A 17,507-nucleotide genomic window follows, 5' to 3' on the forward strand; every position below is an offset into this window, starting at 1 on the left:
GCGTGCCCCGCGCGGCCCCGCCGGAGCCGCAAGATGGCGGACACAATGAGGAGGAGCCGCCTCTCCGCGGCCTGAGCGTGCCGCGCCCGCCGCCCCTCACGGCCTCTCGCCGCCCCTCACGGCCCCCCGCCGCTCCCCACCGTCCCTCACGGCCTCTCACTGCCTCCCGCTGCCCCTCGTTGCCCCCCCGCTGCCTCTCACCGCCCCGCCGGGCCCAGCCCGGCCCGCGCTCCCCCGCCGCCGCCCCGGCGCCCCGCCCGGCTCTCCCCTGAGCGCCGCCGCCCTCGGCGCGGCGCGGCCCGGCGGCCGGGATGAAGCTGACGGACAACGTGCTGCGGAGCTTCCGCGTGGCCAAGGTCTTCCGCGAGAACTCGGACAAGATCAACTGCTTCGACTTCAGCCCCAACGGCGAGACCGTCATCTCCAGCAGCGACGATGACTCCATCGTGCTCTACGACTGCCAGGAGGGCAAGTGAGTGCCGGGCCCGGCCGGGGGCGGGGGGTGCAGCCTTCGGGCTGGGACTGGAGCAATGCCCGGGGCCGGCAGGGCTGCCCCTGTGGCCTTGGGGGACAAGCTGTGCCCGGCCCCGCAGGTCTAGCGGGTGAACTTTAGTTTTAGCTTCAGCTTGGGCTTCTCTCGGTTTTTTAGCGTAGGTTCGTGACAGAATCCCAACGGCAGAAATAGGAGCAGCGTGGTTTTGTCTGCACCGCGGGTGTCCGCGCTTGTTATCTCGCTAGATAGGAGGCAGCGGTGGTAATTTGCCAAGTATGAGAGAGGGTTCACTTCTGCGAGGGCTAAACTCAAGCTTAAGGGGCTGAGTCTGGCCATCTTTCCAGGCGTCGGGATTGTTGCAGATACGAAACTGACTTTTCGAGTATCTCTGCGCTTCAGTGTCGCTAATTAAAAGAGAAACGATGGCTGTGAGCAGTGTACAGCTGTGCCGCTTTAAACTACCTCATTCGAGTGCAACTTTTTGGATATGTGTGTTGCTGTGACTTCTAAAAAACCTGATGGTGTTTTTCCTTAAAACCCAGTTCCCACGCGGTGCTTGGGAATGTCGAAGGTAGAGTGGTCCTTCGTGCTTTAAATCCTTTTCTCTGGTCGGGTTCTTACCTGTAAAGCACGGTAAAAATACATGTGTGATTCACACGTGCCTTCAAACCTTGTCTTAATTTACATTTAATCAATCAAGGATTTATTGCCTTCTGTTGCTTAAAAGCAGTGAGTTAAGGGGTGTGTGTTTCTCACTTCATTGATCACATGATGCTTGTCCCGTTTTTTGGGTAAACCCCCAGAAATTTGCAGGGCGTTTGGGATCTTGTGCTCCTGTTCAGAGGATGGAAACCTGCAGATGGTGACGCTGCAGTTGATGACTTGGAAGGTACACTGAGGGCATTTGTATTCTGTGAGAGTTGGAACAAATTGAGCCAAATGGTGTCATTACTCCATTAAATTCTTCCTCAGTTGTCACAGGTGTGGGTCTGGCTGCTTTAAATTCTTTTAAATTTGAAGTTTTAACTTATGTTTGCTTCCTGGTGTAGAAATGTAGTTCTGAGGTGATTTTTTTGGGTTTTTTTGGGGTTTTTTTTGTAAAGTCAAGGTGAGGGAGCATCACATCCACACGGAAAACGAAAGGAAAACAAGTATGTGTATTGTAGAAGAGGGTATAAAAAGGACAGGGTAAGGCAGGAATGAAGAAGAAATGGCTTGGGAGTATCAGGATGTAGATGTGTCAGTATTGTGTATATTTTCTAGTGACCCATGTGTTCCTAATCCTCCTACTTTTCCAAGCAGACCAAGACATCATACTTGCAGGGATGAAAGATTGCATTCTACAGATTCTCTTAATTTTATAGGCCACTTATGTTATTTTAGACTTATATTTGCTTGCTTTACACATTAAAGTTGTTGGCATTGCCCACCTGATAGAGTGAAGTCTTCTGTGAAATTATTTAATTTTTATTTATGTGAGAACAGGTAACTCTATACATGTGGAGCTGCCATGGATTGTATCCTAGATCCTAATGATATACAATAGTGGCAGGGCTGAGTGATGTTAATGCAGATGGTATTGATTGCTCTTCCCCTTCCAAACGTGTAAAGAATAGTTTGATGGGTTAGGAGGCATTTGGTCCTTTCATTCTGATCTACATCTAGTCCTGATGTGTGTTTTATAGTCAGAGGGTTTGCTTTAATTAAATTAAATGTAGATCGATGGTCATATGCTGCAGGGCAATGAAAGTAGTATCATCAAGGTAGCCCCTGTGCCAGGATGCAGTTCTCCAGTGTTATAAAACTATAAAAATTAATTTGAAAGTTTCTCATGTGCTATCAATTGAGTTAAAAGTGTAGCTGGAATTTTTAGAGGGACCCAGGGATGCAAGACATGCTTCTTCTCTCACCTGGAAAGGTTTAGCTGTGAATTACTTTGTCACCGGAGATTCATATGAAGATGAAACTTCAAATTTGTGAATGATTGTTGGTGTGGCAGTTTCAGGCCTACAGTTTATATTTCCTCTTACAAATTACCATTTCCAGGGCCCAGAACTCTCACCTGCTTGTGTATGTCATTGCTGATGGATATAATGGCCAGGAGGACATGAAATGTCCTGCTTGCTGGGTTTCAGTGCAGGATACTGTGCTTCATTGAATGGCCTGAAAGTGAACACCTTTTTCCATGTAAAAGTGAGAAATTTGTGGTTCCTCATTAATGAGTAATTCTGCTGAGAGAATTAAAATGCAGCTCTTTGGTTATACTTTAGGTACAGCCTCACCTGGTTTGCTTTGTTTTGCAATGCTAAAATGAGCTGTACAGCTCTATGAGAGTATGACCAACCTCATCTCTGTGAACTTCACTTTCTGACAGGGCAGTTGAAATGGTGCTTTGTAGCCAAGGGCTGACAGGACAAGATTATCTCCTTATCATGTATGTCCTGGGCTAAAGCAACCGCTTATTCATGAGCATCCAATAATTTTGGTCCTGAGGCACCACTTCTATTTCAAAATGTGAAAACAACTAAATTGTTGTTACTGGTTTTTTAGCCCATCCCTCCAAGAGGCTCACCTGTGTGCGTTTGGGCTTAAGGAGGGACTCTGAAAACTTGTAGGGCAGTTGTATGTTGTGATGTACAGCAGTCCCTGAGGCTGGGAACAGCCTGGCTGCACAAACATCACCCTGATTTGATAGATGGTGCTCTAGCAAAGGTTTAGCTTGTATTTTAATTTAAGCTTGTATATCAATTGTGTATTATTTATGCAAATAGAGTGATGGATCTGGCTCCTGCGTGGCTGTGGTGTTTGCTTGGCATATCCATGATCCTGGTTGTGGAGGATGTTTTACCCATGGCAGCAGTGATTCAGACCAAGGCACAGATGATATTACAAACCTCACCTGTGTTCTGTTTCATCTTTGTAGCAGATTTGACTGAGATTATTGTAAAATATTTTTCTTTGGCAATACTGCTTAGTTTGCAGGTGGGCTGGGTACATTAACCTCGACCTTGGAATTATGTTTAGTGATTGTGATTTGATTTAAAAAAATACTCAGTTTCCTTGTTTGTGTTTAAAATAGTGGATTGGCAACAGGTGGTTGGTGTGTGCAGTGACACACTTCTGCTTGTCTCAGCTTACGTGAAAACTTCACCTTTCCTAAAGCACAGAAGTCCTTTTTCCTTCTTTTTGGTAAATATGCTTTTGCCCATCTGTTGATCCTTGTTGTCTCTGTGTGTATTCACTGATTCTGAATGGAGCAGCTTCTAAACTTTAACTTTGTAATAGAAAAGGATGAACCAAATTACGAGAGTCTTAATGTTTTGAGATTAGCTTTTTTTGCCATTGTTAGTTTGTTGTTGGGGTTTTTTCCCCAGTTTGGTCATAGGTGAGGTAACCAATGGTTACCCAGGTGTCAGCCCAAGTGAGGTAACTGCAGAAGGCAGTATGGGGAACTATGTCAGGCGTAATGTTATGGAGTGTCAAAATTTAAATTTGGCGTGTTGATTTCAGCGTGTGGTGTGTTTGCATCTGAAAATTGATTTGAAAATCTACTGCAGTAACTGGGGAAGAATCATTTGAGATTTGGTCTGTGGTACAGGTGGTGTGTGGGTTTTCATTACACTTTCTATATTGCATTCTACTTAGTGGAAGCTTGTCCCCAGCCAGTTCGTTTGAAGGTAAAGCCCCGTGACTTCTGCTGTTTAGAATTAATCTGTAAGAATGAATGTCTGTTTTCCTTCTGATATGAAGAGTGTCCCACTTGTGCTCTTGTTTGGGTGTGTCAGTCTGAGGTGAATGAAAAGAAGGAAAAAGTCCAGCATATTAGAAATGCCTTGTCTGAGGTTGTAGTCTGATAAACCTTTCCCTTGGCAGCAGTATTGGTTTCGACCACTCCTGCTGTTTGTTTCCATTCTCGTGTTGTCCTCTTTGCTTGTGTTGGTAAAATACTTTGTGAACCCATGTAATAAGCAGAGTTACGAATTTCTGGATTAAAAATAACTCCCAGAAGAGGTGATATTTCTGGTGTTGATCACTACCCTCATTGGTTGGTTGCCCAGAAACCTCTGTGCTACCTCAGTTGAGGGTGAAAGGGGAAGGAGGGTGGTAGAGACCTTGTGCTGCTCGGACAGGCACTGCTGCTCTGAGATCCTCCAGCTGCTTCTAGATTTACTGTGCACTTTAAATTTCTAGTAGTGCAGTGCATCACCTGCTTACCAGCCCCCTAGAAATCCAGTTCTGTAGGTTGTATCCACTCTCACTAGAATGTCTTTCATTCTGTTGTAAAATGTTTGAGTTTCATGCTTTAAGATTGGATTCAAATATAATTCTGCAGTCCTTTGGAAAAGTTCCTGTGTTACCATGTCTTTTATAGATTATTGGTATATATGCATGTTTAGGTTAATACTACAGGAATGAGACACCTTGTTCTAGGTTCTGAAGTAACAGAGAACAAAAAGATAAACTATTCTCAATCTAAAATAAGCAACAGATGAATTGGAGATATGGATGGGCAAGGGCACAGTGAGGCAGTGCTGCTTGCTGTGCTTGTTATGTTAGCTCCTCCCTTTCTTTTTGCAGTAGACATCATGGGAAAAGGAATTTTTGGAGGAGGCAAGTGCATTTTGCAGGTGTTACAGGGAACTCCTCAAGCCTAGGGTTGGTTGTGGAGAAACATCGAGGTCCTTTTTTTGCAAATCAAATACAAAAGCTTTTCTTTCTTCGTATAAAAACATCGGACTGCTTGAAACCATGATGTAATACCTGAATGGAGAGAGGCCTTGTTAGTGTGAGTTTCATTTTGAGCTTTTTGTTGCAGTGAGTGCAATTATTTCTGCTTCCTCCCGACAGACCAAAGAGAACGTTGTACAGTAAGAAGTATGGAGTGGACCTCATCAGGTACACACACGCTGCCAACACTGTCGTGTACAGCTCCAACAAAATAGATGGTAAGTGAGCCACTGGAGTGGAGCATATTGAATCTCCTTGCACTACATGTCTGGATAATTAGCTCTGCAGATCTGGGAAAAAGTTACAGCAACTCCTGCAGTGGTGAGCACTCTGCCAGAGACAGAGGAATTACTGTCCAACACTAATGCACAACTTGGTGATAGTCCCTCGAGCATGCTGATGTGAGATTTATTCTTTGCTGCAATAACTAAGGGATTGAACATTGTTAGTGAAATAAAAGTTGGGTTCTTAGTTCTGCTGTTCACTTGGGTTTTGGTACCAGTGCTGTCAGTCAGCCTCTGCACCTTAACTTCCTACGTGTGAATGAGGTGGAAGGAGCAGGTGGACTGAATGCCATAGCTCTGTCTGGTACACACACAGCTCAGCTGCACAGGAGGGCAGGGCGGGAGGTTCAGGTAACTCAGCAGGTCACCAGCCAAGCCTGGAGGAGGTCACAGAGCTCTTCAGAGATGAGCTTTGCTTCTCATCACCTGTTTCTGTCTGTGTACTAGACAGAAGACCCATTTTTATGCTGTTTCTCCTCACAGTGTCTGTGATAGCTACACTCTAAATCACTGACACTGAAGGGCTTCTAGATCTTTGTGACAGGCTCTCTATTAATTGAGTTTGATTTAAAATTCAAATGTAACAACTGGCACAGATATGTACCTTAATGCTTCCTGAGGTTGGAAACAGCTCATGTTTATTTCAAAATGTGTTTCAGTTTTGTTTGCTGTAGTCAGTGTCTGAGAGTTTTGCAGTGAACAAGTCTCTTAGCACAGCACTTTATAAATGGGTTTTAACATTATATTTGTAAACTCATAATCATTTCTGGAATAGAGGTTTTTGTTGGGTTTTTCCTTTGCAGAGATGGAGCTTGACAGTAGATCTACTGGTGCCTTGTGATGTGTGCTGGATTACTAAAGGAATTTCAAAGACTGTGAATTTAGAGCAGGTGGAAGTTAAGAGTTAGGAAATCAGGTTAAGGCCTGAAACCAGAGGAACAAGGAAGTCTTCAATGGAATTGGATTTAATGGTGTAAAAGGATTAAGAGTGTGACAGGAAACACTTGCCTTTTTAGTCTGTTTCAGAGCCTGTTTAATTTTTTGATTATATCATTACTTTGTCACATTTTTTTATTTACCTGTTATTTAATTTACAATAATTAATAACTAACAATTTAATGAAGCATTTTTAATGCCATTTTGAATTGTGAGATTTTGTTTATAAGCACTGGTAAGCCTTAAGATTAAAGAGTCTTCATCCTGCAGGCTAGCATTATGATAAATACTTAATTAGAAGAAAAAAGACCCATAGAATGTGAGAATATTTGTTGCTGTTATGATCTGTAAGCCTAATAAAACTGACTGTAGGAGTCCAGATATTCTCTAGTCCCTGCTAAATGTGGTCTTGGGCAAGGTGTGTTGTATTTAACCCATTATGCAGGTATCAGGAGGTAAAATTAACTCAGAAACATGCTATAGGAATGCTGGAGTTGTTTCCAAGCATTTTCTCTGTTGGAGTTGATGCCAATGTACTTGTGAAGATTTCCTGAAGATCCCTGGACCCGGTTCCTCTTGCCTGATGCCAGGCTGAGGTAGTAGTTTGTACAGTTTGAGGGTCTATGATACCACCCGGTACAGGAGATAACTGTACAGGCCACTGCCTTGCCTGGGACAGAGCACTGCCAGCAACCAGGATCACGAGGGAGCACAGTTCCACAGTGCTTCCTCTTTAGCAAAGAAGATGGGATTCTGCATGGGTACTTGGGAAATCAGGTAACAACAGTTCTTGCAGGAAATGATGTGTCTTTACAGAACGTCTGAAGTGTGTTCCCAGGATGGGATGTGACACTGGCAGTGGGGATTTATGTTTTGGATAATCACCTCAGGTCACTTAGAGCCTTTCAGGGTGGTGTGTCACCAGCAGCACGTTTCCAGCTTGTTCAGTTGGCAATATGCTGTTCAGTTTTCTGGTCAAATACTGGAGGGTGGTGTCTCAGCTTGGTGAGAAATCTTAGGCAAAAATGGGAACTTGATAATTTTATCACAGATACAAAATTTTTATGAATGAGCCTTTCAAAACACCCTGAACACTGTAGACCTTCTGAGTGTTTAAACACCCAGTGCTTGTTGCCTCCTCTTGGCTCTCGTTCTTCCGAGTCAAAAGTAAAAATGCCCTTTTCCCTCAGTTTCTCTTTGGAGCCTCACCAGGAACTTGTTCCAGCACTACAGAGTCTGCACATAAAGATTAAAAAGTGGCTGATGTGCTTTAGTAATGGTTTCCTCTTACAAGGATTTCTTGTAATTTTGGAAGGAAGTCTCAACAGCATCTTCCAAAAGTGTTGGCCACTCTTGGTATATTAATCTGTACTCAGGATAAAATTGGCACTTGAGAAATGTCGTGGTGCTGCTCTTATTTATTCCATTTATTTTTAATGTTGCTTTATGTGGACTAAGCTTTAGATTATTCCTCTGTCCTCTTCTTAAAGCTTAGCTGCTCTAAGTGCAGGGAAAGTGTGAGGCTGTTCATTGTCAGATTAAACAAAAATCAGAGAGATTTGCTAATTTTTAATGGTCTTGTCCTGGCTTTCAAATTCATGTTTTTATCTTTAGCCGAATGGCAGAATTTGCACATTTCCTGTATGTACTGCTTAGTTGGAGATTCGTTTACTGAATTTCTATGCAGGAAAGACAGCAAGATTTGTACTGCAAAGCAATAAAAATCAGTAGTATCACCTTTGTAAATTTAATATTCTTAATTTTGTGAGAATGATGAAATAAAACCTGCTGGTACTTAAATTTTAGTGCCTTTGAAATTATCTTGCATAAATCACATGACACTTTGTCTTTAAGATGTAATGTGACTTCAGACTGTGGGAAGTACCTTTTCCTGTTGCCTGATTTTCACTTCTGCCTTGAGAAGAACCGAGTTGCTTTATGTCTGTTTCTAATTTGATTCTTTTTGAAAGGGTGACTTGAAATCAAATGACCAGACTTACCCACTTTGATGAGAGTGCTGCTGCTTTGGGGAGCAAGTCACTGTGTGATCAGTAACTTTTAGATACCGTTGGGTTCATGGTATAATAAAGCTTATGGTTTGTTTATGTTTTCAGATACAATCCGATACCTCTCCCTGCATGACAACAAATACATTCGGTATTTCCCAGGGCACACAAAAAGGTAAGATGTGGCCTGGAGACAGGACAGCAGAAATTGAAACAACAATTGTAATGAGCCTGAGTTCTGTTACACTTGGTTCACACTGGTTTTCGCTCTGTTCTTGGCAATTATGAGGTTGTGCACAGCTGTTGGGGTGGGTGTTGCTCTATTCACTTCTTTTATGTATCTCTGATGCATGTGGGCTTCTGTGTTGCAGAGTGGTTGCTCTTTCAATGTCTCCAGTGGATGATACTTTTATTTCTGGATCCCTCGATAAAACTATTCGACTTTGGGATCTCCGCTCTCCCAATTGCCAGGTAGATTACAAAATTCATGCTCACAGAGTGTTGTATTTTCACTTAGAAGCATGAAAAATGGATGTGTGCATGCTACAAGGCAAAAGTACTGCCAGAAGCATGTGCTGCTGATTTAGTGTTGGCCCCTTCCTGGAATGCTGAAGCAGCCTGGATGAGGACTCTCTGTGCAGTTTGTGTGTCACATTTGTTTGTGTGACACCACTCGCTCTCACCTGTGTCTCTGCTGGAGAGGCACTGCAGAAGGGCAAGAAGGAACACCCACAGCTGATGAAACAAGAGAAGGGCTGGGTGTCATCAGCTTGTTCATCAGGCTGCTACTCTCTTAGCTGGCATCCCTCCTGGGCTGGAAATGCATCTTATCTGAGTGTTTGTAGTGTGTGTCTAAAATTGGTGCCTTGATGCAATTAAATTTGATGAAGAAACTGATGATCTAAAGTAACAACGGCAGCCATATGGTCCTGCCACCGCCTTGCATCACCTCTGTGGTTCATCAGAACCGTTTGTAAGCAGATTTAACTTTCTGGCAAGGCAGAACCCTGTTTGTTTTTATTTATTCTGCTGGAATACTTCACTTTTTTTAGTGGAAGCAGGCTTGTGTGGGCTGAGAAAAGTACCAGAGCTGGCAGCAGTGGCAGGAATGAAAGACTGGGAGTAGAATCTCCACCTTTAGTGGTGGTGAGCTGTTTTGTCCCTATATCTGGACACATAGTATTGTGCTCTTATGTTTTCCCATCTCATTTGGACTATTTTGCTTATGAGAAAGGGCTGTTTGCTTATTCCACATGATGTATCTGTAAATGCAAAAGGAAGACAAAGTTACATTTCTTGCTAAGTGGTTCTATCTGTCTTAAAACTGAGCTTTTTCTGACAAGAAGTCTTTATTTTGCCCTTCTATGGAAGTGTGCCTTTAATGCCAGCCTGTAAGTTTCCCTTGGGATGAATCTCAGTCTCTGAGTTGCTGCAGATGAGATGGGGTTGTAAATTCAGCAGCGGTTCTGTGATTTATCCTAATGCTTGAAGTTGTAAGAATGGTAAAACTAGGACTTGTAACAGGACTCTGCATCCAACCAAGTTTGGGAAACAGGTTGAGGAAGTGTTACTTGTAGTTTTCAGTTGGCCCATGAGATGGCAGCCACATTGCCTGGAACATTCCCAGGAAACCAGAGCTGGCCCACTCACCAGGCCCTGAGCATTGGCTTGCTCACTGAGTTCTGAACCTTTGTAAAACCTCAGTATTTACAATTGAAATGTTGTTGTTCCACCCTGGTCTGCTGTCCTACTCACAGTGGGCTCATATGTGATGGTAGAAAAGCGAGCATCAGTTTTGCAAAATAATGTTGACTCTTTCTATTTTCTAGGGCTTAATGCATCTCCAGGGGAAGCCTGTGTGTTCTTTTGACCCAGAAGGGTTGATTTTTGCTGCTGGAGTCAATTCTGAAATGGTGAAGCTCTATGACCTCCGTTCTTTTGACAAGGTGATCTACCTTAGAGTTTTTAGCTTGCAAGAAATAGTCTAAACTCAGTGCTCAGAGGCTGGATTTCTGTGCTCCAGCTTACTGTCTGGGGTACCTCCTTGGCATCCAGGGAGTTCTCAGTAAGCACACACATCACAGACAGAAAGAGATCCGTTCTGTCACCAAATCCTGAAGTACGCTCTTGAACCAGTGTTCTGCTAACACTTTAACCTGTTCCAAACCCCCATTTCAGCTTTTTGTTAAGGAGTTTTGGGTTTGTTTTTTTTCCCTTGCTGCTGATTCTGGAAGAAGACTGGCAAAGATGGAGCCAGGACTGTCAGAAAGGATGGAAATTTCAAAGGAAACTATAATTGGATGGACAGCTGAACTAAACACTGAGCGTAGTGATTTCCGTGGTTTCCAAAAATCATATGACAGTTACACTGGCTCAAACTCTTAACTTCATTTAGCAGCCTTGTTTCAAAACTTCATCCTATCTTAAATTAATTTCTGCTGTCAAATGTGGTATAGCATGAAACTATTGGATTGAAACACCTCACTTTGGGTCTTTTTTGTTTTGGAAGCTGTGGATTCATGTGTTGAAACGTGCATGTGCAGTGACATGTTTACCATGACACTCTTGGTATCTTAGGGCTAAGGATTTCCCTTTAAAAAAAAAAAATCTTATTTTTCCTCAGCTAAGGTTAAAAACAGACTCTTGTTAGCAGCATTGCATAAAGAGTCTGCATCCTGTTTCCCATTTCTCTCTCTGCAGGGGCCATTTGCCACGTTTAAGATGCAGTATGAGCGGACGTGTGAGTGGACAGGCCTGAAGTTCAGCAATGACGGGAAACTCATCCTCATATCGACCAACGGCGGGTTCATCCGGCTCATCGATGCCTTCAAAGGGGCTGTCCTGCACACCTTTGGGGTGAGCCTGCTGCCTCTGATCCTTGCTTGGAACTTGGTGTTAGTTTTGGGAGCCAGGTGCCCTTTGGTTGTGAGATTGCTGTGGACACACTCTCTACTACGTGTTCTGTTTTGTGCCATAGGGTTATAACAATAGTAAGGCTGTCACGCTGGAGGCATCATTCACACCAGACTCTCAGTTCATCATGATAGGTAAGATAATTCTTGGAAAGAATTCCAGTGCTCTGAAATTAGGTGTGTTATGTAGGGCTAAAGCTGTGTCTGTTGGGAAGCAGAATGTATTTAAATAATACAATGCAGCTGTAAGCTTTCTTTGCACTGACAGTGTTCTGTTAGATTACTCAGCATTGTCTAGACTGAAATGTAAACAAACCTGCATGAAAACTTTTCTTTTTTCCTTTAAATATGAGTGTTGTTACAATATAGAGAAGGAACCAGCAAAGTGTTGTAATGTGGGAAGACCTGTCACATAGATTATGTCAGTGTTTCTCACCCAGTGGCTAGGGTGCTATCACAGTCCACCTCAAAGCATGCTGGGGCTGTGTTGGGGCCTGTCTCCCATTGCTTATGACCAAGGCACCTGTCTGTGCTTGGCAGTTGGTCTTGTAACCTGGTGTGTTTGTGCACCTCTGAGGATGTTCCTGCACTGGTGACATGCTGGGGCAGCTGCATTTTGTTCATGTGGCTCTTGTAAACCCCCTGTCTCTGGAACAAGCTCTGCTTATCCCTTAATAGAGGTTGTAGTCATCAGCCTGATGGCTCTCAGCATGTGATTCCCTTGGCCCAGGTCCTTTTTCTCACCCTCTGTGGGATGGACTCCTGAGGGAAGCAGATGGCAAAAGGCAGTTTGAGCTCCTGTACAGCCTGGTGCTGCAGGTTGGGCATCTCAAGATAAGCACTTCAGTCACTCTGCTGCCTGTGGACACAAGTCAGACGAGTCTGTGTGGTGCTGCCCCTCCCAGCACATTTTCTTTTTGTTCCTGTTTATTTGGCTGGTACCAAATATGTTTAACTTCGTGGTAATTGGTATCTGGATCCTCATTTTTCCTGGATGAGTGACGGTCTTGGCAAAGCTGCTTTTCTTGGGTTCTGGCTGAGAACTTCCTGATTGCAGAGAAGAGGGGTGGGGCTTTTTGTTTAGTCTGTCTCTGGAGAGCACTTTATTGCTCATATTTACCTTCCTGTTGTGACCTTCCACATGAAAGTTGTAGTACAAGTAGTTCTAAACCACTTACTACTGTTCAGTTTTTACATATGGTTAAGTTGCAACTTTTGCTTCTTAATTTTTCTGTCCTGAAAGGTTATAGACATAAATACAGAAGCAGAAGAAAATTGCCTGCATTTTTGTTAGGAATTGTATTTAAAATGAGACTAAAGCAGAACAGAATTATAAAAATTTAAAGTTCTCAGCCTCAAGAGTCTGAAAAATGCCATTTTAAAGTGCAAAACCTGTTCCGTTGTAGCCATGTGGAGAGTTGACATCTCCGGGGAAGCTTCTGATATTTGGCATAGTGCATTGAAATCTAGTGCCTCCCATGGTAAAGCTTTGGTTTGATTCTCTGCTCACTAAGTGAAATATTTATCTGTGTCTGAACTGAGAACTTGTGTGAACAATGACTCTTTCCCCAGTGCTTGGCCTCTCTCGTGTTGGTGCAGGTTGGCCGGGGTCTCTCCTCATGGCTGGAGGGTGTCAGCTCTCCTTTTCTCCTGGGTGACAGTAGTTGCTAACATCTTTGCCTGAATAGTGTTGCACCCTGTTTGTGTAGTTGAGTCTCTGCAGTACAAAGGTACAAACCTGCTGTCTGGGTGCAGGTGTGTAGAGACATTTTGTAAGTGCCCTTTGAGAACTCTTAAAGTTAGGCTGTGAAGTCGAGACCTGCCTGTTCTACAGTTCTGACAGGAAAGGTTATGTTCTTCTTTTTCTCTGCTGACCTCTCCAGTGTATCTTGCATATCTTGTTTTCCACTCCTGCCTGCAGGCTCAGAGGATGGGAAGATCCATGTTTGGAATGGAGAAAGTGGGATGAAGGTGGCTGTCCTGGATGGGAAACACACAGGTCCCATAACCTGTCTGCAGTTCAATCCAAAATTCATGACTTTCGCCAGCGCATGTTCCAATATGGTAAGGAAATGCTTTTATGTTCCTCTGAGCTCCGTGAGGTGCTGACCCTTTTGGAGGTGAATCTGAGAAGGCTCAGTGCCTCTGCTGGGTATTGCCTCAGGCTTTGGTGAGAACCAGGCCTGTCTGTTACACCCTGACTGTGCCATACCTGGCAGGTAGATGTGTGGGGCAGCACACCTGGCCAGCCAGCGTGTGAACATGCACATGAGAGCAGAGCAGTGAGTGAGTGTGCACACAGAAGGAGGAGTTCTTTAGATCCCTGCACACTGCTGGTATTTTCAGTTTGTGTAAGCCTGGCTTGCTCTGGAGAACGTGCAGTGCAAGCCAAAGCAAGGATTGTAACCTTAAACTGCTGAGAGGCTGTTACTGCCTCTTTGGTAGTCTCTGCCTAACAGAAAGTAGCAATGATCAGCTTCTGCAGTGTGTTGTAGGAGAAATTTGTGTTCTGCTCTGAGTAGATGTTTTCCTTCCTCCTCTTTAGGCCTTCTGGTTGCCAACTATTGACGACTAATTCCTCCTCTGCAGCTGCTGTTGGATGACTTCCACACTGTGACAGCAGCACATCATTGCAAGCATAACATTGGAATTGCCTACGTCTCCTAGGCTGTGTTCCTGTTCCTGCATATTTTCCATGTCTTACCTTTGTTTGCAGCATTCCTTTGTGAGGACTGCTCCACACGTTCAGAAGCAGCATGCTACATGTTCTTAACCTTCCAGTCTGTGTCCAGCACGGCTTCAGCCCAAGCTGGAACTGACACAGTATTATTTCTAAGGGCGGTGAAGTCTGTTTTATTTACAAAATGTTTGGGGGATTTTTTTAAAGCTGTAATTGTGTGTTTTCCTGCTGTAAGTGCACAAGGCTATTGATGTTCCAAGGTGGAACGTGCAGTTCCTTCCCATAAGTGCATGTTTTTAACATCTGGGATCTCTCTGGTTTCACTGCAGTCCACAAATGCAAATTCTTCTGTGCCAAATGTGAACACTGACAGTTTTCAACTTCAGCAGCAGATGCTGAATTCTCTTGCAGTGGAACATGCAGCAGAAGCGTGGGTGACTGTGAATGTACCTGATACATCTCGTCATCCTTTTTTTGGAGATTTAGAGTGCAACTGTACAGGTTTTGTCTGCTGCCAGAGGTTGCCAAAGCCTCCCTGCTGTTTGCTGTGCCAGCATCCCGGAGGCACAGACAGCACTGGTGAGGTCCAGCCAGTGTCCCAAGCAATAAAGGAGTCTGTCAGCAGGAAGATGGAGAAACCAAACTGAGACTGAAAGCACAGTCTGCTTGTGTATCTTCCTTATGTACCATCTTGGCTGATCTTACTTGTAAATATCGTGGGGTGGGTGGGCAGTGGGAATGGGCCATATTTTTTTACTTTTAGATATAAAAGAATATGATGTGGGCCAGTATTGTGGAGTGTCTAGGCTGTTTACCTTCACTGATGCAGTTTTTCACCCCATGGTTTGTAAATATGCTCCTTGAAACTCTTCCCACGTCAGGCTTAGACCCGTATCCCTTTGTTGGTAAAACTGACATGCAGTTAGTCCACCATGCAGTTTGTTACAGGTCTGCAGGTTTCTGGTGGTAGCCCCTCAAGAACAATGCATCCTTTGTCAGATGGCGTCTTCAAGAAATTAATTTTAAAAATCTTAGGCATGATTGTGCTGACCCTGCTTTGCTGTGGTCTTGCTCCAAGAAATGTCTCTGCAAAGAGATGGGAGGAACCTGCTCTCCTGCCTCAGAGGAGCTTGTGGGTGAGTGGCACAGAAAGGCTGGCAAGCTGGTCTTAGGTTGGTTCCGATTTCTTTTTCCTGAAATGCTGCAATGGTGGAATGCATCCACAAGCAGTCTGGGACAGGCTTGGCAAAAATGTGGTGTTCACTGTATTCTTGCCTTTCCAAACACACTTGGTTTTATGTGCTGGATCACAGCTTGGGAAGTCAGTTCTTCTCCTTGCCTGGTCACGTGTGCCACCCTGCTCATAAATATGAAATGCTGGCAAGGTGGCCAGACAGTAATGGGCGTGTTCTCTCTGCTCTGGAGTGCTGGTCCGTGCTGTGAACTGTGCTCCAGTGTTTCCCTTAGGTCAGTTGTCCTCACGTTCCCCTGTTACAGCAAAGTTCGTTGTTTCAGCTGTGGGGCCCTGTCTGTCATTCACATCATGTCTCCCTGGAAAAGTAAATCTGCTTGTGTTTTGCATTTTCTTGCCTTTTGTCCTTCTCAGTGGAACCATGCTGTGCTAAGAGCTGGCGATGGGCACTGAGCATTTCTGCACTGCTGGTTCTGTTCACAGAGCAGCAGCGTGTGCAGAGCCTGTGACAGTGGCAGGAGCAGCCCCTCAGGAGGCTCAGAACGTGGGGCTTGGATCCCTGCTGTGGCCGAACCTTCTCTGTGGCGCTGTGGCTTGTCCCTGCTGATGCTGGCACAGGAGGCATTTCTAACCACAGATCTGTGATGTGAGTTTGATGTCTTCTGGCAAACTGATAGATGCTTTCCCTCTTGTCACACAGGCCTGCTGCTGGAGGTGCAGACAAGAGGTTCATGCTGTCCCTCTTCCCATACTGTCCCTCCGCTGCCTATAAATGCAACTGCCCAGTGCAAAGGGAGATGGTTGTCTCAGGCTTCAGCCACTCCAACTCAGTAGTAATGCATTTCAGGCTGTGTGGTGCTGTTTTACCTTTGTTGGTATTTTGCAGTGGTTTGTAATATGCAGGTATTTGGGGTTTGTAGTGCATCTTAACAGTTAAACTTCAGCGTTCAGTAGTAAATGATCTTGGAGAATTTTATCAAGTGTGTTGCCTGAGGAAGTGAACAGATAGCCTCCGGCCATATCCCTTGTTCCTTTTCACAGGGAAGCTTTTGAAAGTCTTTTATTTTACAAATGTTCTTTGCTGAGGTGTTTTGAGCACTTGTCTAAAGCCTGTTGTTCAGCTCTCTTCTACTTGCAATGTTGTGAAAGATAGTGAGTGGTGGCATGAAATGTTTAAGGAAAAGGGGACCAGAGGAGTGGTTTAGGAGAACATACAAGCACATCAGTGGCTTTCTGGAGTGAAGAGAGGGATGTACAGGCTTGTGGACAACAGCACTAGTGCTCAGTTCAGGATTACAGCTGAGCCTTCCCAGGACCCATTTCCACCCACACAGGCAGAGATGTTTCTGTTGATGTAGCACCGAGTGTTTTCCATCTGCCTTTAAAAGTAGGAAATGTTCCAAGTATTGTCAAGGAACTTCAGGATAATGTGTTTCTAGATGGTTAGACAGGAAAGGTGAATAAAGCTTTTAGCTTCCAGCTTCTATGTGCTTCTCTAGGAGTCTCAGGGCTGCAATTCCTGTGTCCCTCAGGGCTACCAGCTAATGAGAAATAGACCTCAAGAAAAACAGCCCTTCCAGGTCTAACGGAGTGGCCAACTAAGACAAGCAGGAAACAGCATTCCCCCTCCCAGTTTGACATTTAAAAGGTGAATGCCTCCTTATTCTTTGGGATGAAATAAAGACCTTTCTTCAAAACAAGGGGGAAGTGAGACTCAACAGCCCACCTCTGAATAAGTAGTGGTGGTGGCTGAGCACGTCTGCCTGTGGGAGATTTCACATGTAATCCTCCAAGTCAGTCTTGAGAGATTTTTATGATTTTTATTGAAGTGCCCAGGTCCTTGGTTAATGTCCCAACACCTGCTCTGGGGAACACAGGAGTGATTCAGTGACAAATTTGGAAACAGCAGCATATCTTTGCCAATGCCTCTTGACTGTATTAGCACTTTAAGAGACTTCACCTTGGTTTTGGGTCAGGGGCTGGGAACCTGGTGAGCCTTTTGGAAACTTGGTCTCTGTGGTCGTGAGCTGCTATGGGGAGTTGGACTCCTCAGTGGTATCTCCCAGGTGAGTGTAAATACATAAAGTCAAATTATGCTTTGTCACAAAATACTACATACATGGAGAATTCGGTGTTGTGGCTGTGACCAATAAATATTTTGTAGAGACATCACTTGAGTGCTGTAAATTCTGCATTTGTCCAGTGTGATACAACTTGCTGGTTTCTTAGAGGGGGATTGGGAAAATCATCCATTGTTTGAAAAGCCCCTTTGTTTT

The 17,507-nt window shown here is 44.3% G+C and overlaps 1 protein-coding gene across 1 annotated transcript; it reads left to right on the forward strand.

Moving 5' to 3' along the window:
• Positions 1-30: 30 nt before the first annotated feature.
• On the forward strand, positions 31-17,403 carry WDR82 (WD repeat domain 82). The gene is made up of 9 exons (XM_051811473.1): positions 31-472; positions 5,342-5,439; positions 8,556-8,622; positions 8,819-8,918; positions 10,277-10,393; positions 11,148-11,303; positions 11,425-11,494; positions 13,281-13,423; positions 13,905-17,403. The coding sequence occupies exons 1-9, from the start codon at positions 312-314 to the stop codon at positions 13,932-13,934; spliced, it is 942 nt and encodes a 313-aa protein (XP_051667433.1). The 5' UTR covers positions 31-311; the 3' UTR covers positions 13,935-17,403.
• Positions 17,404-17,507: the final 104 nt, after the last annotated feature.

Source organism: Manacus candei, unplaced genomic scaffold (genome assembly GCF_025592945.1).
Source record: "Manacus candei isolate 608988 ecotype Guabito, Panama unplaced genomic scaffold, ASM2559294v1 h1tg000082l, whole genome shotgun sequence".
Lineage (NCBI taxonomy): Eukaryota > Metazoa > Chordata > Aves > Passeriformes > Pipridae > Manacus > Manacus candei.

Bases quoted from the DNA above. Each gene is read 5' to 3' on its own strand.
- WDR82 (XM_051811473.1), top strand. From the start codon at position 312: ATGAAGCTGACGGACAACGTGCTGCGGAGCTTCCGCGTGGCCAAGGTC. The intron at 8,623-8,818 runs GTAAGATGTGGC...TCTGTGTTGCAG, and splicing joins TTCCCAGGGCACACAAAAAG to AGTGGTTGCTCTTTCAATGT. The intron at 11,304-11,424 runs GTGAGCCTGCTG...TTTGTGCCATAG, and splicing joins CTGTCCTGCACACCTTTGGG to GGTTATAACAATAGTAAGGC.